This window comes from Sus scrofa, chromosome 7, assembly GCF_000003025.6.
Source record: "Sus scrofa isolate TJ Tabasco breed Duroc chromosome 7, Sscrofa11.1, whole genome shotgun sequence".
Lineage (NCBI taxonomy): Eukaryota > Metazoa > Chordata > Mammalia > Artiodactyla > Suidae > Sus > Sus scrofa.
Window position 1 is genome coordinate 29,258,637 of NC_010449.5, and position 26,520 is coordinate 29,285,156.

General features: G+C 46.2%; 1 protein-coding gene across 31 annotated transcripts in view; it reads left to right on the forward strand.

Annotated features, from left to right (window-relative positions):
- Positions 1–26,520, forward strand: part of DST (dystonin) — a 487,727-nt gene that overhangs the window by 446,214 nt on the left and 14,993 nt on the right. For all 31 annotated transcript variants that reach the window (XM_021098565.1, XM_021098572.1, XM_021098573.1 and 28 more), the window contains 13 exons: positions 217–345; positions 2,646–2,816; positions 4,417–4,572; positions 4,761–4,967; positions 7,213–7,332; positions 10,120–10,289; positions 11,895–12,054; positions 15,093–15,287; positions 15,786–15,914; positions 19,581–19,724; positions 20,836–21,024; positions 23,574–23,703; positions 25,539–25,702. In XM_021098565.1, coding sequence (XP_020954224.1) covers positions 217–345; positions 2,646–2,816; positions 4,417–4,572; positions 4,761–4,967; positions 7,213–7,332; positions 10,120–10,289; positions 11,895–12,054; positions 15,093–15,287; positions 15,786–15,914; positions 19,581–19,724; positions 20,836–21,024; positions 23,574–23,703; positions 25,539–25,702 — 2,064 coding nt within the window. The remainder of the gene's footprint in view (positions 1–216; positions 346–2,645; positions 2,817–4,416; positions 4,573–4,760; positions 4,968–7,212; positions 7,333–10,119; positions 10,290–11,894; positions 12,055–15,092; positions 15,288–15,785; positions 15,915–19,580; positions 19,725–20,835; positions 21,025–23,573; positions 23,704–25,538; positions 25,703–26,520) is intronic.

Consider the following 26,520-nt stretch of genomic DNA (forward strand, 5'->3'; position numbering starts at 1 on the left):
ACAGGGACAGAAAGCTGGTGCGAGAGCAGCTCTGCAGTCTTAGCGCGACAGTTTGGCGGCTGGCTGTCCTGATGAGGAAAGGCAGGACGGTCCACTGCCCCTGCTGCAGTTCAAAGTCCATGGTGGGGCCGAGGCAACCAGGATTGTTGAAGCCTTGTTCTCAGCTTGAAAGTGAAAATATTTGGGGCCCAAATTTGAAACTCTCTCTCTCTCCAGGCCAAGGGCTTCCACGGTGAAATCGAGGATTTGCAGCAGTGGCTGAGCGACACGGAGCGCCACCTGTTAGCATCCAAGCCTCTCGGAGGTTTGCCAGAAACAGCCAGGGAGCAGCTCAACGCTCACTTGGTAAGTGTGTGGTTTCCTCCCACTCCAGCCTCCGGTTAAGAAACTGACCACTCCGTGTCAGCCCTGGTGATGAACACGTCACGGAAGAAGGTCGAAAGGACAAACAGTTCCGGAGCTCCCTGGCGGCCTAGCAGTGAAGGGCTCGGCATTGTCACTGCTGTGGCTCAGATCACTGCCACATCGCAGGTTCAATCCCTGGCCTGGGAACGTCTGCATGCTGTGGGCCCAGCCAAAAAGAAAAAAGAAATGGGCCGTTGTATCTGCAAGTCCATACACTTTGGAATGTCTAATGTTACTGTAAGATCTTACTAAAACTGCACTTATTTGGAGTAATTTTGAATTCAGTGATTTTGGAAAGGAAGTGACCCTCTCGTAGGTGGTGGGGAGAAATTTCACAATTGCTGTGAGCAGTTAAACCCTATCCATCCAGGAGAGCATTTTTTAGAATCCTCTCTTCATTGTTTAAGAAAATTATTGTGTGTGTGGTTTTCTTGTTGTTATTATGGGGTTGAGTTTTTTGGGTTTTTTTTTTTTTTTTGATGCCATTAAGGGACCCATTTGTTCACTGAAAAAGTAACTGACTAAATAACTTGTCTTTTCCATAAAATCTGGCTGCTGTCCAGATACCTCCTTACCTAGCAGTACCTGCATAGCTATGACAGTGCCCACTATGGATAAAGTCTAATGAATTCTTGAACCAACATGCTTAGACTGATTCTCTAGTAGCAAATATTTTTTTAAATGTTAATTCAGAAGAATGTAAATAAATGCCTGGAAGGCAAAGAGCTCTAATATTTTTTCAGAAAAATATTACACATCACATATTTGGTTTGGGTGGGATGTTTAAAATGAATTTGCAGATACCATGTCCAGGTTATAGAATTCTATGATTTAAGGAATTTTAAAAAGTTACAGATATTTGTCATAATGTTTTAATAATGTTCTTTTGATTTGATTGTGTTAGACCTGCAGGAAACTAGAAAAGCTGGAACATTACAGTTTCTTGAGGTTTATCTATATTTATAAGCTAGCTTTGCTTTAATTAAAAGCTTTTAGTAGTTGATATTGTCAATATGTTTAAAAAGAGTCCCCCCACCCCCAAGGCTTAAGAAATTACGAAGTTTTGAGGCAAGAAAAATGTTCTGAAATTAGTACTGATGGTTGCATGTCCCTGTGAATATGTTAAAAAACACTGAATTCTAGATATTAAAAGGGTGATTTTTATGGATTGCATCTCAGTTTTAAAAATTGCAAAGTTGGCTGGGGTTTGGGATGGAAATGCTACAAAACTGGGCTGTGATGATTGTTGTACCACTATAAATGTAATAAGCTTCTTTGAGTAATTAAAAAATATAAAGTTGAAAATGTTAGGATATAGCGTTTCAGTTGGAGCTGAAAAACTCACATTTTAATGGAATCAGTGGATTAGAACAGTCTTCTTAATTTTTTACATGACTTGTGAGTGTTGTTTCATTGATCTTAAATTCTGAATTTGTCTAAGCAGTATTTTTTATATTCTCTGTAGAAGACATACGCTGTATTCTAGTTGAAAGTTTTAAGAAATGTTACAAGTGAGAACAATAGTCATGGTTTGGCTTTTGTGGTTTCAAAGTCTGCGTAATCGACTTAAATGTCTTACCATGTTGCGTCTTTACCTCCTGTCCACGGGGTGTTTTCTGAGCCCAGAATTAAATTACGTCCTGAGTATTATAGTCATTGTCTAGTGTTCCAAGGAGAATTGGAGACTTACAGAGGGGGAGACTGAGGCTCAGGTGAGCTTCTTTCCTCACTCAGGGTCACCGGGCTGATTGGTTACCATGAAGTGAAACCTCCCTTGCTTACATTTAAAATACCACTTCAGGGAGTTCCCAATGTGGAGTTCCCCTAGCATTCACGAGGATGTGGGTTCGATCCCTGGCTTCGCCCAGTGGGTTAAGGATCAGGCATTGCCATGAGCTGTGGTGTTGGTCACAGATGCCGCTCAGCTCCCGCGTTGCTGTGGCTGTGGCGTAGGCTGGCAGCTGCAGCTCCAATTCAGCTCCTAGCCTGGGAACTTCTGTATGCTGCAAGTGCAGCCCTAAAAAGCAAAAATAAAAATAAAAAATACTGCTTCAGAAATCTTAGCACACAGGATGGGTTGATAGCAATAGTGTGGTAGGCAGGGCGCCCTGCCTTGGGGTTATTCCGTGTTCTAGACAGAGCTGAGTGTAAGATGAGAAACTTGGGCTTGATGACCTGGAAAAAGAACTCAGATTTTGTTCTCCTAAAAATGATGTAACTTGAAGGATCTCTCCATTTAGGAAATCTGTGCTGCCTTTGATGGTAAAGAAGAAATATATAAGAGTCTGGTGCAGAGAGGCCAGCAGGTGCTTGAAAGATGCCCCCAGTCTGCAGAAACGAATATCGACCAGGACATAAATAACTTGAAGGAAAAATGGGAGTCGGTGGAAACCAAACTCAACGAAAGGAAGGTCCGTGCCTGGATTAATATCAGAGAATGAATGTTTTACCTGTTTCACTTCATGGGCTTTCCCTTAATCTCTGAGTGGGATTGTCAACAGAAGGTTTAATGATTCACATTTAAACATTCCTTGTATACGTTTAGATGTTTCATGGGTTCAGTTGAAAATGGCATTCTAGTGAGTTCTCACTGTGGCTCGGCAGAAACGAATCTGACTAGTATCCATGAGGACGAAGGTTCGATCCCTGGCCTCGCTCAGTGGGTTAAGGAGCCAGTGTTGCCATGAGCTGTGGTGTAGGTCGCAGATGCGGCTCGGATCTGGAGTTGCTGTGGCTCTGGTGTAGGCTGGCGGCTACAGCTCCAATGGGACCCTTAGCCTGGGAACCTCCATATGCTGCAGGTGTACCCCTAAAAAAAGACCCCCCCCCAAAAAAAATGGCATTCTGTCTAAGCTCAGGAGAACAGAGCTGAAGGAATCTATTCAGCACAGGTAAAGGTATATCATAGGTCAGGGGTTACCAGGTATACTTTACAGTCCATTAACGACTCAGCTTCTGGGTGGTTACATCATCCTGTTCACACTCACTAAGCAAAAGCCAGGCTATAAAACAACAAGGTCCTAGGGCAGAGGACAGAGAACTACAGTCCGTGTCCTGTGATAAACCACAGTGGAAAAGAAGACTGAAAAAATCCTGTGTGTTTAGGTATAACTGAGTCACTGTGCTGTATGCAGGAATGACCATTTGTAAATTACGTTTGTAAATAGTGTAGATTACAGTATCGTAAATCAACTCTACTTCATTTAAAAGGAAAAAAAAAAGCTAAGTGGGGCGGCAGCGGAGACCAAGAGAGTGAAATGATTGTGTATATTATACGTACTTACACAGCAATAATCAGTGAGGAGGGGTAAAAATATCACTGTTTAATGCTCTAAGTGATGGGGAGTTCCCGTTGAGGCTCAGTGGCTTAAGAACCTGACAAACATCCAAGAGCATTACGGGTTGATCCCTGGCCTCGCTCAGTGGTTAAGAATCCAGTGTTGCCACCAGCTGTGGTGTGGGTCACAGATACAACTCGGGGTCTGGTGCTGCTGTGGCTGGTGTAGGTGGGCAGCTGCCGCTCAATTCGACCTCTGGCCTGGGAACCTCCACATGCTGCAGATGTGGCCCTAAAAAAGAAAAGAAAAGAAAGAAGAAAGAAAGAAAGAAGGATAGAAAGAAAAAGAAAAGTGGTGAACCGGGACTGCTTGACACTGTGGGCTCACTGCCAGAGCATAATGTATATTTCATAGTAGTTTGACACCCTCTCTCCCCCCGTCCCCTGTTAATCATATGCCCATCAGCTTTTGTTTTTTTAGATTCTATTTAGTAATTCTGTCCTGTGGTTCATTGCTCTCGAGGCACAATTTTCCTATATATTAAAATTGTTTGAGCTGCAGCGAGATGATGTCAAGAGATATTGAAGGGGCCTGGTTTATGAAGATAAACCATGAGATACAGATGCTGCATAAATCAAGTATGGCTGAGGGAAATCTGCAAGAGTGGTTACATTGGGGGGGCGGAAATACAAGCCTGTGAGGCCATGAAACACTGACTTATCTGTCCTGGCAGGTGAAACTGGAAGAGGCCCTCGCCTTGGCAGTGGATTTCCATAACTCCCTCCAGGACTTCATCAACTGGCTCACCCAGGCCGAGCAGACCCTAAACGTGGCTTCTCGGCCAAGCCTCATCTTGGACACCGTCTTGTTCCAAATCGACGAACACAAGGTGAGCTGCAACTCAGTCTGTGACAGGCGGCAGGCTGTTTTCATGGCAGAAAGCGTGAATTTGGTAGTGGGAACACTGTCTTTTGTCCCTGGCAACAGTTTCAACTTGTGTGATGCCCAGCGGTGGTTTCCAGATGGATCTGTTTTCCGTTTGTGTCTAACTGTACCTCCCTCTTCTTTTGGGGAAAGGTCTTTGCCAATGAAGTAAATTCTCACCGGGAGCAAATCATAGAGTTGGACAAAACTGGAACCCACCTGAAGTATTTCAGTCAGAAGCAAGATGTCGTGCTCATCAAGAATCTGCTGATCAGCGTGCAGAGTCGGTGGGAGAAAGTGGTCCAGCGCTTGGTCGAGAGAGGAAGGTCTTTAGATGATGCCAGGAAGAGGGCCAAGCAGGTGAGCCTTTACAGAGACTCTCCGCATTCGGCAGGGGTCAGTTCTGTTGTGTAATAGACGCTGTGTTGGTCAAGTCCTTTTGTGGCAGGCCGTGCTTTGTGTGACAGTCGTGGCACGACGCCGAGTGGTTAATGTCCTCAAAGGGCTGAGGCCTGAGCTTGCATGCTGACATCACTGGGTGGTCTGACAGCAACCTCAGGTCCTGGGGACCAGCCTGTGTAGGTCCCAGCTGTGGCTCGAATTCAGTCCCTGGCCTGGGAACTTCCACATGCCGTGGGTGAGGCCCAAAAAAAAAACCACTGTTCCCGCTGAGCCTCTCAGTTTCCCAGTGTGTGCAGCCTGCTTTGTAGTGGAGGCATTTGGGTTATGAATGTCTTGATTTAGGAAAGTCTTTGGGAGCCACCTGTCAGATGTCTGCCCTCTTCCTCCTGTCTCCATTTAGTCAACTGTATTTTCTCAGTGTGTTGAATTAAATTTATGAGGATTTTTTTTTAATTGTTCTTGGTGAAAAGGATGGCATTTCTTCTATTTATACAGCTTAAAAATAGTTTTGAGACATTTCCTGATGGCCTAGTGGTTAAGGATCTGGCATGTGCTCAGTATTAGGAGTGAGTCTCTGGAACAGAATTGGCCATTGTGGCTGGTGTAGTATGTTCATTCACTGGCCAGGGAACTTCTGCATGCCGTGGGCATGGCCAAAAAAGAAAGAAAAATAGTCTTAAAAGTAGGACCAGCCTCAGAACCTGTGCATTTTTATCATTGAGTTACCATCCAGCTGATAGAGGCTGTACTGCTTGCAGTGAGCTGGCGCATTGCTGGCTGTCTCTTTCTTCCTTTATTCTACTATCTCAGGTTTGGGTTCTGAGGTCAACCACAGCTCTCTGACTTGGGCAATTGATGTGCCTCTTCTGGCCTCTCTGTTTCCATGTTTCTGTGTCTTTCTGTTATTCCACTATTCACATCCTTTGATATAAAACTTTTTTGCTTTTAGAGCCACACCCACAGCATATGAAAGTTCCCAGAATAGGGGTCGAATCGGAGCTGTAGCTGCTGGCCTATACCCACAGCCACATGGGGTCCGAGCTGCGTCTGCAACCTACACCACAGCTCACGGCAATGCCAGATCTTTAACCCGCTGAGTAAGGCCAGGGATCGAACCCACATCCTCATGGATACGGGTCAGATTCCTTTCCGCTGAGCCATGACGGGAACTCCCCAAACAGATTTTATTTTGATGACTCAAGTTTTTGTTATAAGGAACTAAAGGGAACAGATGCATAAGAACTAATTTATAAGCAGTTTCCCAATTTGGTCTCCCCAGGTGGTACCTGCTATTTCTCTGTGATAAACAGAGAGGAGACCACAGGTAGACTCAGACACACACAGCTCTGTGCACCAGAACAGCTGTAGGTCACAGATGCAGGAGAGAATTACATTTTGTTAGAACTCCGTACTGTGGGCGCTTTTCCATACAACACCGATACACAAGGCACAGGCGTTGATTTGAGGATTTTGATAGCAGCCCTAAAGATGTGGAACTAGCTTTGCATTAAATAGGAATGTAACAGCCTCTTTTCGTGAAAAGGAATTTTCAGACTTTATCCCCCCCCCTTTCTGAAATCTCTTTCTTAACCTAGGAATTAAACACCTTAGATGTAAACCCAGATCTGTCAGGAGACAATACCAAGCCAAAAAAAGGAATTCTCTAAGAGTTTCTGTTACTTATTAAACAAAAGAAAGGGTCAGCCTTTCTACCTGCTGTGCCCTAACTGCTTCTAGGGCCATTTCTATTTTTGCTAAAGTTGATGCATTTGAATGAGTTACAATAAAGTGACCATGGGTCTTGGCCACAGAAGCCAAGCCCTAACAAGACGTTTTGTAATCTGCTGATGAAAATAGTGCTTTGTGAGTTCCTGTTGTAGCTCAGTGTCTGTGAGGACACTGGTTCGATCCCTGGCCTCTATCAGTGGGTTAAGGATCTGGTGTCGCCCCAAGCTGTGGCGTAGGCCGGCAGCTGCCGCTCCAGTTTGACCCTGAGCCTGGAAACTTCTATATGCCGCAGGTGTGGCTCTAAAAAGGAAAAAGCAAAGAAAAAATAGTCTTCCTTTTTCTTCTTTAGGGAAATTTTTGAATTAATAATTTTTAACATTTCCAGTTACTGATTTCTGTTTAAAATGTACTAGATTTCTGATACAGTGGGTACGTCTGAAAATTTCGTGTACGAAGGTGTGGGTTTCTTTTACAGTTCCATGAAGCCTGGAGTAAGCTTATGGAATGGTTGGAAGAGTCAGAAAAGTCTTTGGATGCTGAGCTGGAAATTGCCAACGACCCAGACAAAATCAAAACCCAGCTGGCCCAGCACAAGGTGGGTCTGAGTGAGCAAAGCACGTTGTGTCTATGTGTATCACTCAAGCGCTTTTTCAACTTTCTTAGCTGATTGCGTGTTTCTTCCTCACTAGAGAAAAAAGGCTGTCTATCCAGCGTGAACCTATCTTAAATTTAACAATGTCAGTTGCCCTTGACATTGGTCAGGTGGCAGGACTATGTTTACTCTCCGGGGATCTTCTGGTTATGATTCCAGGGTTAATTGTTAACACCTACAGAATGAAAACTGCAAATCTTCTACAATCTAAACCACATCAGGGCCAAACATTGGCATTTCAGTTGTTCCCAGCTGTCTTCCTTGTCGTTTCCTCCACAGACCAGGTGCCTTGCAGGAGGTAATTCTGTACTAAACCTAGTATAGATTTTGCCCTTGAGTTTCCTTTAAACAGCACAGTGGGGAAGTTTGATCGCCCCCTTCCTACGTGGGTATTAGCACATATGTGCATGAAATCTGCCCCTGCCCTTAAAGACACACAGTCACTGGCCTCCTTGTGTACACAGGGAGCTATGGAAACACTGTTACTTTATATTTTCCAACTTTTGTGTTCCTACCACATGCCACGCAAAGCGCACACCCCGCCTCCCAATTCTCCCAACTGTTTTGAATTTGGGTTTTTGTATCATTCTGTTTGTAAAGTGACATCAGCCCTTGGGGTGAGGATGTGGGTAAAAGAAGGGTGTTCCCACAAGCTGTTTTATAATGTCAGGCATCTTCGTATCAATCACGGCTCGAAACATGATAATTTCTAAAAAGCAGGGAAGAAAATGAATGATGTCTGTGTTGGCATCATCAGAAAATTCGAGGCGTCGCCTTCTGGGCCGCTTGCTTCCACCGGTGGTCTCACTGACCGCAGGGTTGTGACCCCAGGATAATGGGGGACAGGCTGAGGTCCTTTCTTTGGCCAGACGCGGCTTTAGAAGTGGCTTAGCCTATTGGCCGTGCAGTGACCGTGACCAGCTCCCTCCTCCCTCCCCCCTCCTAAAAATAGAACATTTTGTTTGAACTTGAACGTGGATGTTGTGTTATGCAGTCTGATGAAAGCACATGAAGTTAGAGAGCCCTGGAAATAAGAACAGGTAAAGCACTGTCATTTTCCCCTTTTCCTCATGTGGCCTAGTGCCCGTCACCGTTCCTCTGAGATAAGGATAAGCCCGTTTCAAAAAGAAATCTTTTCAGGTCACCTTCGGGGGACCTTTCCTTTGTCTTCAAAAAGTTTTATTCCGACCTGTACTCAGCGATCACATTTATTGTGTGTCTGCTGTGTGAAGAACATCTGTGTCAAGACCGTGAGTCTCAAACTTGCGTTCGGTTCAGCATAACATGAGACAGTGATCATTACAAAAACCGAACTACAGAAATAGTGAGATATTGTAAGGGTGTCTCTTGCCAAAAAATTCCCAGATGTAGTTGCCTCCTATTATAAAGATATGTGTGTGTGTGTATATATATATATATATATATATATAAATAACATAGTATTATTAAGACACCGAAGGTGTGTAGCTTTCTAAAGACCATTCGGTTAATTAGGTAATGGTAAGCTCGAGGTTAGTTTGGGAAATGGCACACTTGCGTAGCATGTTACTCTCTGGGGTGATTCGTATGTACCCCCAGGATTGAGAATCTCTGTCTTAGTGTTCCCTTGGCATTTTGTGAGCTTCTGAGCTGCGCTTGAAGTTGGCCCTTTTTCTTTTCATCACGGAGATGATACAAACACCGTCCACATGTAAGATGATAATAAGGGTCCTCAGAGGTAATTCCCCCTGCTCTGTAAAAGCGTATAGTTGACTTACAGAGAAGGATTACGTGGACATCTGTACATCCATCCATTCCTTTTCAGACTCTTTCCCCATAGAGGTCACTACAGCGTATTGGGTGGAGAGACGTGTGTATTGGTATAACCGATTCACTTTGCTGTACAACCAAAACTAACACAACATTGTAAGTCAACTCTACTCCATTACAATTGAATTTTTCCAAGCTTTTAAAAAAATTTTCAAAAGACTACCATTTCCCCCTCCCCCACGTACATGTGTACACACACACACACGGTTCACTGACACTGTAAAAGCTGCAGAGAATTAAGTATTCTATTAGCCACGTAGCTAAAGTCCTCTCTAGACCTTTGGAGATGTGGGTAGGGCCCTGTGGACGAGTGGGGGGCGGGGGGTGCCTGGGTGTGTGTGGAATGAGTGGGTCCAAACACAGGAACCCAGGAATGGGGTTCATCTTTGCCCCTCCTCCCAGCTCACAGAGCATGTGACATTACCGTGAGAATCCAAAATGAATGCCAGTACATCTGGCTGATGACAAAAAGAACTAACAACTGTAGTAAATGCAGACACTGCTGTGTCCATACTGGACCCACAGTCCCTCAGAGCAGAGCTGCCTTTTCCTCTCCAAACTCTGGGGGTTTTCAGTAGTTTATTCGCAGTTCCACTTTACCGTATTGTTAATACTGTTTGTAGTTTTTATCTACAAGGGCTTCAGGATTTGTTTGGCTTTGAACTTGCTTTTTGCTAATAGTTGCTCTTGGCTCCTGAGACCGGTTCATCCTACACCTGACCATCTGAAGGCTCTTTTCTGCCCTGGGGTGTCCCGTGTAGAGTACACACCACAGCTCGTGGGGCACCCGACCTGGCTGGGGCCGGTGTCGCCAGGGTTGGGACGCTGTGTGTTTTCAGGGATGCTCTGTCCCACCGCCTCTCACCCGTGCGTGTGTCAGGCTGAGCAGACACGCACGCTCTTGTCTCGTTGAATGCACAGGAGTTCCAGAAGTCTCTGGGGGCCAAGCATTCGGTCTACGACACCACACACAGGACCGGGCGCTCGCTCAAGGAGAAGACCTCGCTGGCCGACGACAACCTGAAGCTGGACGACATGCTGAGTGAGCTCCGAGACAAGTGGGACACCATCTGCGGAAAGTCCGTGGAGAGGTGAGGGGCTCCCCACGGCGGCTCCCCCGAGAGGCTCTGCCGTTTGCTAAGATTTATCTTTAAGTGTTCAGCTCCCTCAAAAACGGCAAACTCAGAGTTCCCACTGTGACCCACTGGGTCAGGAACCGAACTGCAGTGGTTCAGGTCACTGCAGAGGGGTGGGTTCAATCCCCGGCCCAGCACAGTGGTCCTTTTTACAGAACAGAAGCAGACTCATAGACATAATAGAGAACAGACTTGTTGCTGAGGGGAGGGCGGGTTGGGAATTTGGGATTAGTAAATGCAGACTATCATATGTATATAGAGCTGAAGCACTTTGCTATACACTAGAAAGTAGCACAGCATCATAAATCAACTATACTTCAATGAAATAAATTTTTAAAGGCATCCTCCTCCAAGTCCCATGTATCCCACGGGCAACCACAGCACCCGCCTTTGGACAGGCCGCCCTCTGCCATCATCCCCTTGGTCCCATTTCCACTGACCACCAGGCCAGTCTTCACACATACGTGGGACTTGTCCCCCCTGCTTCCCGGCCATTAGCGGCTTACCCCTGCCTGTGGACTGGGTCACGGGCCCCCCACGGTGGCTGGCAGGGTCCTGCCAGCTTGACCCCACCCCCTCCCTCATCATGACATCCCAACCAAGAAAACCCAAGGCTTTAAATTTTTTTAAAGTACCTAAGAAAGTAAAAGAGTAGTAGAAGGGTTCAAATATCTTATCATGGCTTTTGAATTTTTCTTCAATCCTTAGTCTAATTAATTACTTCATCAGCATCAAGATTCAATAGAATATTATATTCCTGGAGTTCCCGTCATGGCATGTGAAAACTAATCTGACTAGGAACCATAAGGTTGTGGGTTTGATCCCTGGCCTCGCTCAGCGGGTTAAGGATCCAGCGTTACAGTGAGCTGTGGTGTAGGTCACAAGCGCAGCTTGGATCCGGTGTTACTGTGGCTCTCGTAGGCCAGTGGCGACACCTCTGATTAGACCCTTAGCCTGGGAACCTCCATATGCCGAAGGTGTGGCCCTAAAAAGCAAAAAAAAAAAAAAAAAAAAAAAAAAGAATATTATATTCCAGTCTAGGGAACTTCATAATAAGATTTTTTGAGCATTAATTCCAGACAGAAGGCCACAGTGAAGGACAGGCCCGTGCGTGGCAGATGTTTGTGGCTGTGCCCGTGAAGAGCCAGCCTGAGGCAGGTTTCGGGGTGGTAGACTGTCCTGTGTCTTGATTGCACTGATGTGACAGGAATATATACGTGTTAAAATCCAGAGACTTGTACACCCTAGAAGTGAAACTTACTGCGTGATGCTTTAAAACTTGCATCTTTTAAATTGAAAAGGCACCGTTTTATGAAGAAACTAAAAGCTCAATGAGATGATGCTGAGGGAATGTTCCTGAAACAGACGCCGTGTATTTAAGGAATGAAAAAGAAAATTGGAGGCAAGTGTTGTTATTTTCCAAGGAAAGCAGAGAAACAGCCATGAACCCCAGCGTAGTCTTGAGGGCTGCTCTGCCTGCAGAGGTGAATTGAAGATGTTCGGATATATAGGGTGGCTCTTCGGTTGCTCAGATGAGTTTTTTTCCATTTTGCCCCCCAGACAAAACAAACTGGAAGAAGCTCTCTTATTTTCTGGACAATTCACGGACGCCCTGCAGGCCCTCATTGACTGGCTGTACAGGGTCGAGCCCCAGCTGGCTGAGGACCAGCCTGTCCACGGTGACATCGATTTGGTGATGAATCTTATCGATAATCACAAGGTACTGTTACCTGGGACATTCAGCTTTATCTCCTTTGGTTATTCTGAGTATAGAGAGAACTGTAACCACTTCTTTTGGCCTTTTAAAATCTAGAGACTCTGTATCATACTACAGAATAGTCTTCGATATTGAAATATATGTACATTTGAGCAGAAGCAGGAAGCCAACTTTAAAAGTGATCAGGATTCAGTTCTGTTGTGGCTCAGTGGGTTAAGGATCCAGTGTTGTCACTGCAGAGGCTCAGGTTGCTGCTGTGACGCAGGTTCAACCTCTGGCCCCGGAACTTGCGAGTGCCACAAGTACAGCCAAAGAAGGAAAAAAAAAAAAAAAAAAAAGTGATGCAGAAAATTACTTTCGTGCCAGGGAAATGCTTTTGTTTTTCATTTCCATAGCCAAAGCCTTGCTAGAACTTGGAAAGCGATTTCATGGTCTGGCGCTTCAAAACATGTTTTGGGAATGTTTTACGATCTTTGGTTATGCAGTTAAATCATTATGTAATAGAATTTAAAATCATTCGTTCGGGGGGCCCAGAACTAGGTCATTGCTTCAAGATGAGATTTGTGACATGACCTGTGGGGGTCCTGTTCAGCTCCTTTTATTTTTTCAAAACGGTTTTAACCTTGACCCTTGAACTCTGTGTTTGTGAGACAGCAGCATATGCCATTAAGGGCTTGACCCTTACCTCAAGGAGATTGGTTTCCTTGCCGTCTCCAGATATGTGTGTTGAACTGTGGTGCAGACCAAAGGAGATGGATAATTTGAGACGTCCTGGTCCTAAATTATGATCAAATGCTGTGTTACAGCTTCACCTTAAAAACGACCTGAAGTCTTGTACCAATGCAGAGGGCGGTGTCAAGGCTGGCTCTTGTCCAATTAGCTTATAGCACTGCCCTGGAGTTCATGTCATATTTTCTCCCTGTAATTTTTGAGTTCAGAACATTTATTTCATTTTAAAATGTTCTCTTTCTATCTCCCTGATGAGGCTGTTTTGATCCGACCTGTGCTTTTTTGAAATGGCTGGTCCTTTTGCATGTTTTTTTTCCCCTTTCGTGGTCCCACTGTCTCATTACTTCCATAGAAGAGCGTTTGCTACGTTTGATCATGAACAGAAAATAAAAGAATAGATGAAGAACATCCATAGAGCAGGCCGACAGACAGTTTCAGAACTTTAAGTTGGGTTGCTTTGCCTGTATTGAAATAAATGTTTTGTGCATGATTAATACAGACGTTTCCATTCCCTGGCCCTCATTCAATGAGAAATGAAGAAAGTAATGTTACTTTTCACATAAATGCAATTTTTATAAGCTCACTGTCTAAATATTTACTCCCCTAGGCACTTGCCAGGTTTTTTAACATACCAAAGGTCAACAAAAATGAATTAATCATTCAGCATTAGTAATGCAATTGGAAGGCCCAATAAGAAGTATACAAAGTCCTTTGGCAAGCTGACTCAGAGCTGTCAGACCAGTCCTGTCACAAATGGATGCTGTCCGTTGGATGCTGTCACCTTCGAGCCCTGTGCGGCTGTGTGCGTCTCTGCGGGCACATCTCATTTGATGCTTTCAGCGTAAAACCAGCCAAAAATTCATCACACTGTTTTTGGATTATTCTTTGTGGGCTCACTTCTATCAGTGATCTGAGTAGTAAATGGGAATTCATGGGCCTAGCCAAAATGATAAAATGTGCTCCATAATATGCATCTGTGATGATTTCTTAGAAAAATAAGTTAATTTTAGTTTCTATGTGAAGCTGGTCATTTGAAAGCTCAGAGTCAAAGCAGGGACTTTGGTTAGAGAGGGATTAAGTCTGTGGACAAAATAAGACATTTGAACCATCATGGTTCATCAACACGAGGCGGGAGAGAAAAAAGCTTTTCCTCCAAGGTGACAGATAAGGATTCAGGTGATATTATGGTTTAGGGCTGAGAATGCTGCAAAAGGCATGCCAAAGGATTGTTCTAGAAAAAAAAGACAGTGTGTCAAGCCCATACTCTCCACCCCCACCACCCAGGGATCCCTGCCATTGCCTCCGAGGGCCGCTTGGCCATTGGTCAGTCCCTTGGGTGTGTGTGCTGATGGGGGGCAGCGAGGTGGCCAGCACACACTGGGAACGGCCACGGACGGTTCCAGTGGGATTGGGACAGTGTATTAAAGGCTCTCAGAAGGATGTGAGAAGGAAATGATAGATGTGAGTGTTTAAGGGAAACTGACACTGCTTTGTTAAATCGACTATATTCCAATATAAAATAGAAATCAAATTAAAAATTAACTGGGAATTCCCTGGTGACCTAGCAGTTAAGGATCTGGCATTGTCACTGCTGTGACCTAGGAATTTCCACATGGCATAGGCACAGCCAAATAAGATTGATAATAAATTAATCAGTTAAATAATAAACTGTCACGGAAAAAAAACGTGATGCATTTTAGTGTGGGATTGAAGATGACGAAGGATGACACCATCATTTAAATCCACCGTGTCATTTAAAAAGTAGCATTTGCTCAGGAGAACATTACAAGATTGAGCCAGGTGGGAGTTCCTGTTGTCACTCAAGCAAGTTACGAACCCAACAGAGTGTCTATGAGGATGCCTGGGTTCGATCCCTGGCCTCACTCAGTGGGTTAAGGATCTAGCATCGCTGAAAGCTGCAGTATAGGTCACTGGTGCAGCTCAGATCCAGCGTTGCTGTGTCTATGGTGTAGCTCTTGGCTGCGGCTCTGATTCAACCCCTAGTCCAGGAACTTTCATATGCTGCAGGTGCAGCTCTAAAAAGCAAAAAATAAAAATAAAAATTAGCACTCCGTTTCATCGAATTCTGTAAAACAGGAATATTCATGTCTTAAAAAAATGAGCCAGTTGATACAGGCCTGGTTGTGTGTCTTGTATTTTCTAAAGATTCTGCAGAAAACATGGGTCCTTAAGCTGTAGGCCTTGGCAGTACCTGATGTGGTGTGCGCAGACATACCTCACATAGGACGAGTTCCTGTCTTGGCTTTGTCATCGGAAATTCATTTTTTTTTTTTTTAATTTGGTTTTCCTAGGTCTTCCAGAAGGAGCTGGGGAAGAGGACCAGCAGCGTGCAGGCACTGAAACGCTCTGCCCGGGAGCTCGTGGAGGGCAGCCGGGATGACTCCTCCTGGGTCCGGGTCCAGATGCAGGAGCTGAGCACGCGCTGGGAGACCGTGTGCGCGCTCTCCATATCCAAGCAGACCCGGCTGGAGGCGGCCCTGCGCCAGGTGAGGGCCGCAGTGACGGCGAGGGGAGTGCTGACCATGGTCCTGAACCCCAGCGGGACCCGTTCCCCCGAAGGACCACGGGCTCCGTGTGTCAGCCAGGACCCTCATGGGGAGGAAGTTCTTAGAGCATCCTTGCTGGGTCCTCCCCCAGCTCCTGCCCAGGGAATGTCAGTTACCCACAGGGAGAGCTTCCTAATCTTCACAGAAAAGTGCTTCTTGAGCATGTTTTCCAACTGCCTGGCGGGCTGCCGGTCATCTAAAATCAGAGTGTGAAAATGTGAATTCTTCTTCCTCTAGGCCTTCTTGATACGTTAGGTGTCTTCTTACATTCGTAAAATGCAAGCACTGTAACTCTTATCTTTTTCACGGGAACAATGCATCCCAGGAACCAATTTAAATTCGAGGCTTTTTTTTTTTCTTTCCATCGAGTGGAAGAATCTGCCCTCCTAACAAGCATGTTTGGGAATCTCTTCCGGGGGGGTGTGTGTGAACCATTAGGCAGAGGAGTTTCACGCGGTGGTCCACGCCCTCCTGGAGTGGCTGGCGGAAGCCGAGCAGACCCTTCGTTTCCATGGCGTTCTCCCAGACGATGAGGATGCACTTCGGACGCTCATCGATCAGCATAAAGTGAGTTATATTAATGTGCAGTAAAACTAAATGAGAAAGCCAAGCAAATAGAGAAAACAGACTTGGGGTTGCCTGAGCATGTTCCTTCCTGAGAAGCAGGGAAGGATCTGGCACATTGGAGAATGTGCCTGGGTCCTCCTTGCTCACATAAGCCCTGCCCCCTGCCCCTCCGCACACGTGTGTAGCTGTCTTTTTATGTTTTCTTTGCAGAAGATGGTTGTTCTAAAAATAGGCACTCTCTCTAGGAAGCCTGTTTCTGTAGGGGGTTATTTGGCTCCTGACCAAAACTGGTCACTTCTGTTGTGCATGTACGTTCATTTCAAAGATGAAACTTCCTTAGTGTGGCATTTATGAAATTACACCATTAGGATTGCAAATTAATAGTTTTTACCTTTGTGAGGAAGACCAGCAGGTAGTTGAACAACTGGTCTTTGAGTTTTATTTTTAAGCCTCTGCCAATTCTGTTTTTAATCAAGAGCTGCTTCAGGAGTTCCTGTCATGGTGCAGCAGAAATGAATCCGACTAGGAACCATGAGGTTGCAGGTTCAATCCCTGGCCTTGCTCAGTGGCTCAAGGATCTGGCATTGCCCTGAGCTGTGGTGTAGCTCACAGACGCGGCTCGGATCCTGCGTTGCTGTGGCTGTGGTGTAGGCCAGCAGCTGCAGCTCATATCAGAGCCCTCGCCTGGGAACCTCCATATGCTGCCGGTGTGGTCTTAAAAAGACAAAAGACCAAAAAAAAAAGAAGAGCTTCTTTAAATTCTTTGGAGAAGTAACCCATAGTATAAGTTATAAATGTTAAATTTAATATAAATTTAAAAATCAGTTCTGTAATAGCTATGTATATGTACTGTAGTTATATGTAGTATATATATCACTTGATTACATGTGATATATACTATAAGTAAAAGTCTGGCCATTGAGTGTTCAGGTCAAGATTTTTCCTGTGATGATACATAGAACTAGAAAAACCCTTAAGAGACGAGTCTAGGTAGCTCCTAATGGATGGCTTTTTTTTCGTCTTTGACTCTGAAAGTCAGGAATTTGCACTGTAGTATTGATGTCAGCATTTCCCATTAACTTTAAAGGATTTTTTTTAACACGACCGAATAACCTTGTGTTTCAAGGTCAAGTTGGAAATACATCATTCATCCCAGTGTAGCGTGGATGACATCATCTGTGGAGACTTCCTATTTTAATGATGACCCTCTCTCAGTGATGGGTTGCCTGACCGATAATAGCAATGGAATACTGTCTTACTGTTACTAAAAGGGATATGAGCTTGTGTAACACTGTCTGGAGGAATGAAAGGCTGCCCACACCTCTTAGTTGAAGCTAGTCTGTAAGAGCAGGAAAGTTACACCACATTTACTGTAAATTTGTGATTGAGTTGGATATTTTGAAAATCTCGTTTATGTTACTGCAGGCTGACCACCAGGCGTCATTGGGTCCCCGTGACACACTTGGGTTTGGGTCTCCGAGTGTCCTCTGAAGCCCAGGGTGCATATCTGAACCCACTCCCAGTCACCACCGTCACCACAGGGTCAGGAAACCCCCAGAAACATCAGGGGGCCGGGGTAGTGGCTTTTATAGCAAATAATCTTTAAGTATTTTTAAATAGCATGAAATGTCATGCAATTTTATAAAGGGCTTCTTTGTAATAATCATATTTTGCAGTAACACAGTTCATTCTTTTTCATTTCTTCTGCTTCCCTTGACATATTCTCTGATAGAAGAAAGACAGACTATTTCATTTCTTAGCCCTAAGACTAGAGACTTCTTAGTATAATCTAATTTCTAAAAGTGGCAAACTTTCCCACATAAGTGCAAATCGCCGAAGGCAGCGCTCAGATGGGATGGGCCTGGGGGAGCCCAGATACAGGAGGGAGCTGTTGGCCAGGGCACAGCATCAGGCAGGACCCATCTCCCAGGCGGGGCAGCGATTACAAGCACATGGCTGGACCAGTCGTCCTCTGGAAAAACACAGCTCTGAGCAAGCTCTGGTTTTCTCTCTTCCGAGTCAGGTTTTTCTTTCACTTGAAGTGGGGGTCTATACTGGGGGAAATTTAAATGTTTTTAAAGTAGGTCACGATATTTTAAAAATAGGTCAGGAGTTCCCGTCATGGCACAGTGGTTAATGAATCGGACTAGGAACCATGAGTTTGCAGGTTCGATCCCTGGCCTCACTCAGTGGGTTAAGGATCCCGCGTTGTTGTGAGCCGTGGTGTAGGTCGCAGACATGGCTTGGATCCCGTGTTGCTGTGGCTCTGGCGTAGGCCAGTAGCTATAGCTCTGATTAGACTGCTAGCCTGGGAACCTCTATGTCCTGGGGGAAGCAGCCCTGGAAAAGACAAAAAAAAAAAAAAAAAAAAAAAAAGGTCGGAGTTGCCGCTGTGGTGCAGTGAGATCTCTAGCATCTCTGCAGCTCTGGGCCGTAGGTCCAGTCCCCGGCCAGGCACAGTCAGTTAAGGATCCGGCGTTGTCGCATCTGTGGCATAGATCTCAACTGCAGCTCAGATCTGATCCCTGGCCCGGGGACTCCATATGTGGCAGGGCAGCCCGAAGAAAAAGGAAAAAACGTAAATAGTAGATCATATTACAGAGTAATTCAGCCTTGACTCCCCACCAGTAAAAATGGGAAGATAAAGGGTTAAAGAGCGTCTGTTCAGTCACAAAGGTACAAAGCCGATAAGATGCAGTCTTTGACTTTGTGGAGCTCTACATAGTAGAGGTGTAGTCAAACGGATTGTTTTATCACAGAAACATGCCAGAGTAGGAGGCATATGACAGCTGCTTTAGAGGCTAGAAACAAAGGTCACTAGACGTGCTAGTAACAAAGGACCCCGGGCTCCACGACATGGGTTACACCAGTGCCATCCACGCCTGCAGCCTCTGGCACCCTCATCTTAGAAAGGGGTCCAGATGGATCGGGGGCGGGGTGGGGGGGTGGTCAGTGGATTCTTGAAATTCAGTGCAGGCTTTGGGAGGCGTCTCACATGTTTTAGGGCAGAGGTCCTCGTTTTTCAGCTTTCAGAGTTCCGTGATCCATGCATGCATCCGTGGATTCCTTTTGATGAAGAAGTATAGTTTGTATGTGAGGTCTTTATTTAAAAAAAAAAAAAAAGGTTGATTTGAAAGGGACACTTTTCACAGAGATGGCCACTGTCAGGCCCCCTTGATCCAGCCTCACCTGACTCCTTCACACCCACAGCCCAGCCATTTCTACTTCACTGCCAGCCTGCTCTCTTCCCTTGGCACTTTTTGGTATCTATTCCTGTTGCAGTTAAAGCCGCTTTAAACGCTAATCTCCTTGTCTTCACGCTTTTGAATCAATATTATTTCTACCTCTGGGATTAGTGTCACTCCCAATTCTATAGTAAACTAGTGTATTGATAATCAAGTTGAGGCGAGTGTGTTACTGAAGAGTGTATTTTATAAAGCACAAGCCATGATCCTAGACCTGTATTTTGAGATGGTGTTAGAAAGTACTTTATCCAGTTTTTTGTAACTTCCCCTCCCTTCATTTCTCAATGAGCGGATGGTTTCCAGCAGTTAGTAAACTGCCTTTAGTCTTTGCTTATTGGCGTAACTCTGTCTGGTGGACGTGACTGGCGTTTTGTTTTCAGCCCAGGCCCACAGCTGACAGGCGTCTTTTTTTCTGCCGTAGGAATTCATGAAGAGGCTGGAGGAAAAGCGCACCGCCCTCAATAAGGCCACCACCATGGGGGACGCGATCCTGGCCATCTGCCACCCGGACTCCATCACCACCATCAAGCACTGGATCACCATCATCCGGGCCAGGTTCGAGGAGGTCAGTAGCCTTGAGACTGGCGGGGGGGAAGGGGGTGACGTGGAAACTTGAGGAGTTAACAATGCATTTCCAGCCGAGGGACCATGGGGCCTCTGCAGAGAAAAATGTGTTTCAGGAGACCATTCCTCTGGGTATTACCTGTCCTGCAACCTGCTTTTCTTTAAAAAATCAAAGAGTATTAGGAGTTCCCGCCGTGGTGCAGGGAGTTAATGATCTGGCTCATCTCTGTGGTGCTGCTGGTTCAATTCCCGGCCTGGCACAGTGAGTTAAAGGAGCCAGCGTTGTCGCAGCTTTGGTTCGGATTCAATCCCTGGCCTGGGAACTTCCGTAGGCTGCAGGTGCAGCCAAAAAAGAAAAAAAAAAGTTAAGGGAATTCTGCAGTATGTCCCTGATAGACAAAAAGGCAAATATTTCCATACCACATCGAGTGAATAGGCTTTCCCAAGCAGGGTGTGCTTGGGGAGTGAACTGTACACGCAAGTGAACTCATTCTGTATTTTGGATCTTAGCTGTTTTTATCTCCACCCTGTGCCTCATGGAGTGAGCATACCTGATCCATGAGGGAATGCATATTTGAACTTACTTACATCAAAAGGAGGAGTTCCTGTTGTGACTCAGTGGTTAAGGAACCTGACTAGTATCCATGAGGACGTGGGTTCAATCCCCAGCCTTACTTGGTGGGTTAAGGATCTGGCGTTGCTGTGAGCTGTGGTGTAGGTCGCAGATTCAGCTTGGATCCTGCATTGCTGTGGCTGTGGTGTAAGCCTGTGGCTACAGCTCCGATTCGACCCCTAGCCTGGGAACTTCATGTGCTGTGGGTGCTGCCCTAAAGAGCAAAAAAAAAAAAGAAAAGAAAAAGAGACCAAAAAAAATAAATGAATTAAAAGGAAAGGGAAGCCTGGGGGCAGAGGTGGGGTGTGGATGTAGGTCTCCAAGCTCCTGAGGCTGCCCAGCATCGCAAAGGGCTCCCACATGCTCCGCAGACTGGGTCTTGGTACCACTGATGGGATCTACAGAGAGCCTCATTTACCTTGACATGCCGGGTATTTTCCATCGGTTGACTTCTTCCCTAAGATGGAAGAAATCCAGGAAGTTTCTGTTCTCCCGACAGGTGCTGGCCTGGGCGAAGCAGCACCAGCAGAGGTTGGCCAGCGCCCTGGCCGGGCTCATCGCTAAGCAGGAGCTGTTGGAGGCGCTGCTGGCTTGGCTGCAGTGGGCCGAGACCACCCTGACTGACAAGGACAAGGAGGTCATCCCCCAGGAGATCGAGGAGGTGAAGGCCCTCATCGCGGAACACCAGGTAAACTGCGGTCCTCCCGTCCGGTCCTCCCTGCGTTTCCGCCTCCACCGCTGTCCAGGCTGCTCTGCCCAGTCCCTTGGTTTTGTCACGTTCCTTCCTGTTGGCTCCATGGAGCTGGGCTTCTGCCCTGCCCCCCCCCGCATCCTGTCCTCACTGCCCATAGGTCTCTCTCTCCCCCCTCCACTGGCCCCCCCCCCCCCCCCGGTTTACTGGTCCATGTCTGCATCTTCTCTGCTGCTCAGCACCTCCCGAGAAGACCGTCATGTCTCTAAGGGAACATGTCATCTTGCTCAATCGCTCAAAACATGACTTCTGTACAGCCCGCCTCTTTCCCGTTCTGAAATGACATGCATCACACTGATTTATTTGTTTGCTTACTTGTCTGTTCAATATGTGTTTATTGGAGTCCCCTTGTGACTCAGCGGGGTACGGACCTGATATCTCAAGAGGATTCGTGTTCAATCCCTGGCCTTGCTCAGTGGGTTAAAGATCCGGCGTTCCTGCAAACTGCAGTGTAGTCTGCAGATGCAGTTCAGATCCAGTGTTGCTATGGCTGTAGTATAGACCGCAGCTGCAGCTTCACTTCGACCCCTGCCTAGCCCAGGAAGTTTTATATGCTGCACGTGTGGCCATAAAAAGGAAAAAAATGCATTTATGAGGAGAATCAGGAAGTGTCAGCTTAGTTGGCTAGGCAGGTAACACTGTTGTTGTATTTTAATAAAAGTATAAGAAATTGATAACTTGGAGTTACCTGGTGGCTCAGCAGGTTAAGGATCTGGTATTGTCACAGCTATGGCTCTAGTCACTGCAGTGGTACAGGTTCAGTCTCTGGCCTGGGGGCTTTTGCATTCCATGGGCTCAGCCAAAAAAAAAGAAAGAAAGAACTTGATGCCTGTGATGGCCCTGAAGTGTGCGGGGCCGTGTTCTCTGTTGTCCAGGGTACCAAAGTGATCGGCATTCTCCGGTTTGGGAGACACTGAAGACCTGTGTTGCTTCATTTCTCACTTTAGTGGGCCTCGTCCTCCTCCCACCACTTTTCCCATCTCCGTCTCTGTGACACATCCTGGTCACCTGCTCCCTGCAGCGGGAAGCCTGAGATGAGGGAAAAGGCCAGACAGTCCACCCTGTGAAATGCATGTGAATGACTGTGACCCTCCTTGGCAGAGTGTACTTCCTGAGGGGGGTATTTTAAATGTGTCCACGTTTCCTGTGGCTGTTTTGTGTCTGGGCAGATCAAAGCCACCTTAACCCTAAACCTCTCGCTATGGAGGGGAGCTGTGCCATCTCACAGGTTGTGTTTCTCACCCAGCTGCTCCCCTGTGGTCCTCAGTCTAAAGCAGATTGCCTTCATGATGCTGTAGTTACTTACCAGCTACAGCATTTCAGTCTTCATTTATTTTTTGGTTTGGGGTTTTTTTTTTTTTTTTGCCTTTTCTAGGGCCGCTCCTGTGGCACATGGAGGTTCCTAGGCTAGGGGTCCAACTGGAACCGTGGCCGCCGGCCTACACCAGAACCACAGCAATGCAGGATCCGAGCCACATCTGCGACCCACACCACAGCTCACGGCAATGCTGGATCCTTAACCCACTGAGCAAGGCCAGGGATCGAACCTGCAACCTCATGGTTCTTAGTCGGATTCGTTAACCACTGAGCCACGACAGGAACTCCTGATAGATAGTCTTTGTGTTTTTTTTAATTTTATTGTTTGGGTTTCGGTTTTTGGTTTTGGTTTTTGTTTTTGTCACGCCCTGGCATGCAGAAGCTCCTGGGCCAGAGATCAAACCTGCGCCACAGAAGTGACCATGCCAGACCCTTAACCTGCTGAGCTACCAGGGAACTCCTGTAGTCTTTAGAAATGAGTAAATGCTATATTATGATGGTTAGATTTTTTTTCCCCCTTAGATAAGACATGCTGTTTTATTCCTTTTTCAGAAATAATCGTGTGTTCCTTTCATCCTTTTTTTCTAATTCATTTCTAAAGGTGGTCTTCTCTAGTATACTTGTGTCTTTTAAACTTTTATCGAAGTGTAGTTGAATTACAGGGTTGTGATCATTTCTGCTCTACAACAAAGTGACTCAGTTATTCGTATCCACACGTCCATTTTCCTTCACATTCTCTTCCCACGCAGACCATCCCACGATACTGGGCAGAGCTCTGTGTGCTGTACGGCAGGTCCCCATCGGCCACTCATCCGTACACCTCCGTGTGCACATGCCAATCCCAGACCTCCAGTCTACCCTTCCCCGCTCCCACCTGCCCGCTTTGGGAACTCTACGTTTGTTTTCAGGGTCTCTGAGTCTGTTTCTGTTCTGCAAATAAGGTCGTTTGTATCTTTTGGTTTTTTTTGTTTTTGTTTTTTTTTTGATTTCCCGTATGACATCCACAAGTGATACCATGTATTTGTTTTTTTTCTCTGACTTACTTTACTTAGTATAATAGTCTCTAGGTCCATCCATGTTGCTGCAAATGACATGCTTTCATTTCTTTGGCTGAGTGCAAGTCCGTCAAGGTATACGTTTATCTAACTGACATCATTTCGTTCTTCCAGAGCTTCATGGAGGAAATGACCAGGAAACAACCTGATGTGGATAAAGTCACCAAGACCTACAAGAGGAGAGCTGCTGACCCCTCCTCCCTGCAGTCCCACATCCCGGTCTTGGATAAGGGGCGAGCCGGAAGTAAGCAAGGCCCACTCTCTCTAAAATGAGGATGGTTAGGAGGTCTCATCATGGCTCAGGGTTTAGCGCACCCAACTAGCATCCATAAGGATGCAGGTTCAATCCCTGGCCTTGCTCAGTGGGTTAAACGTCCAGCGTAGCCGTGAGCTGTGGAGTAGGTCACAGACAGCTCAGATCCCGAGTTGCTGTGGCTCTGGTGTAGGCCAGCGGCTACAGCTCTAATTCAACCGCTAGCCTGGGAACCTCCATGTGCTGCAGGCATGGCCCTAAAAAGACAAAACAAAAACCAAAAAAAAAAAAAGGAGAAAAAGAGGGTTGTTAAGCGAGGAAGTTTGTTTCCTTTATTTTGAGTTAAGGTTTGAAAACTTTGGACCAATTAGTGATTCTCCACGGGCTCTCTATGAGATTGTCTTGAAAGAATACATGGGCTAAGTATTAGAGCAACTTATTTAAAACTAAAAAGACAGATGCAGGTCTCTATATGTAACTCCATGTGCTCGAAGTCCATCGTTCAGATTAGCCAGAAGAAATTAGAAAAATCTGCAGCAAGAACAGCAATCAGTCACCCCCTTTGAATGGTCTCCCTTTGCTTCTGTTATATAAATAATCTTCAGCTGGAATGGAACAGGAGTGACCATGACCTGGATAAAGGTCACGACCTGTCTGCTCATTCGTGACAAGCATCTGATAGATTTTGCTCATGTTCCTATGACTTCCAGCCCTATGTACATACTTCCTAGGCTGCCTTGACCCAAGGAATTGACATGAACTAGTAGTAGCTAGTGTGGATAAGCTTTCAAAGAAGGACGATTTGTACCAGGCAGTTTTGTGTATTTCTGAATGGTGCCTTAGTAAAATATGGCTGGGGGCCTGTCGCAGTCATGTTTTGCCCAAGGAGGCAAGGGGACAAAGTGGTTGGGAACTGGGCACAGGCTGCTTGGCTGTCCCCACCCCCCAGCTGGGACATGGAACCTTGGCCACGTTACTTAAACCCTCCCTGAGCCTCTACTTGCTGGTCTGTAAAAGGGGAGTGACAGTCTCGTTGGACTGTGGTGAAGAGTTAATGAGCTGATGGGGATGGAGTGCTTAGCACGCCTCTGGGATAAATATTCGCTCGTGATCTTTTTAACAGAGTCCCACGGGGGTTAGGCGTTCTGGGCAAACCTCCGCTTGGACACAGATTTCCTTTAGAATCATGGGCCAGAAATTGATTTTCCCAGGTTGTTTTGAGCCATTTAGTTAGATGAGGAAACGCTCTGTGAAGTTATAGAAACTCTCGTGAGCAATAACCAGAATGAGGGGGGACCATAGGAGGGCGGGGGTTAGGATGTGAGGTGATGCAGGGCAGACAGTCTCAGTGGATAGCGGACTCGGGGAGGTGGGATCCTGGGCAAACACTTCGGTCCTTGATGGGGAATTTGTGGCATCTTGCTGTGGCTCCAGCGAACGCCTGGAGTCCCCTGCCCACACCTCCCTCCTCCCAGCCCCATCCTCAAAGAACTGGGTTTGCTGGAACCGTTCTCATACATGGAAGCAAAGAGGGGGACCCTCGGCTGCTGGTCACCAAATCGGCGCAGGTCTTAGGCTGGAAGTTCATCGTGAATTTATGGAACGTGTTCCAGGACCCAAGGGCTCCTGTCACACAGATTTCTCTGCTGTCTCTGGGTGCTCTGTGATCCTTCTTAAGGACCCAGACATCACGCATCATCTAAATTAGGGTGTTTCTACTTGGAACCCCCAGTAATCAGGGTGATTCCGAATCGTCAAGGTCAAGTCCTAATAGATTTCAAAACCCCGGACACTTTGCCGTCCTAACCACCGTCCTATTTTAACAGGAAAACGCTTCCCAGCCTCAAGCTTCTATCCCTCTGGGTCCCAGACACAAATCGAAACCAAGAATCCCAGGGTCAACTTACTGGTCAGCAAATGGCAGCAGGTCTGGCTCCTGGCCTTGGAGAGGAGGAGAAAGCTGAACGATGCCTTGGACAGACTGGAAGAGGTAAGAAAACCCACACCTTCGCCACCAGATTGTCATTTGCCCTCATTCAATGTAACGCAATGCCAAAGCATGGACTTCTCAACCTTTCTGATAACAGATGCACAGACTTTTTTTTTTTTTTTTTTTTTTTTTTTTTTGCTTTTTAGGGCCGCACACGCAGCATATGGAGGTTCCCAGACTAGGAGTCTAATCGGAGCTGCAGCTGCCAGCCTACACCACAGCCACAGCAATGCCAGATCCAAGCTGTGTCTGCCACCTACAGCACAGGTCACACTGGATCCTTAACCCACAGAGCGAGGCCAGGGATTGAACCTGGATGGATACTAGGTGTGCTGAGCCACAATGGGAACTCCAATAAATAAACTCTTGATGTTTGAGTGCCTGTTTTACTTCTAAAATGAATGTCACAAGTATGAGTACATTTTTATGGGGAAATAAACCCTGATAAATGGAATTTGGGGTTTAGGGAATCAAGGTTAAAAAACAGATGTGTTTTTAACATAATCAGAAACTGACTCCTTAGGAAAAGGTCAGCCTTGACCTGCGTTTGCTGGAAGCATCAGCTGGCAACCATCATCATTCATAATGCAGCTCTTTTAATTATGTATATACCCTGTGATCTGCAGTTGAGGGTTTCAGATGCTGGAACTTGAAAATTTTAGAAGGTGGGGAGTTCAGCAGGGCTGGTGGCACAGTGTGGGAGGGGTTAGATAGGGGCTGTGGAGCTGGGCCTGCACCCCAGGGCACGGCGTTAACGTCAGCTTGGGCCACACCACCTCTCTGACTTCAGCACTATCAGAATTTCTGACCTTTTTGTT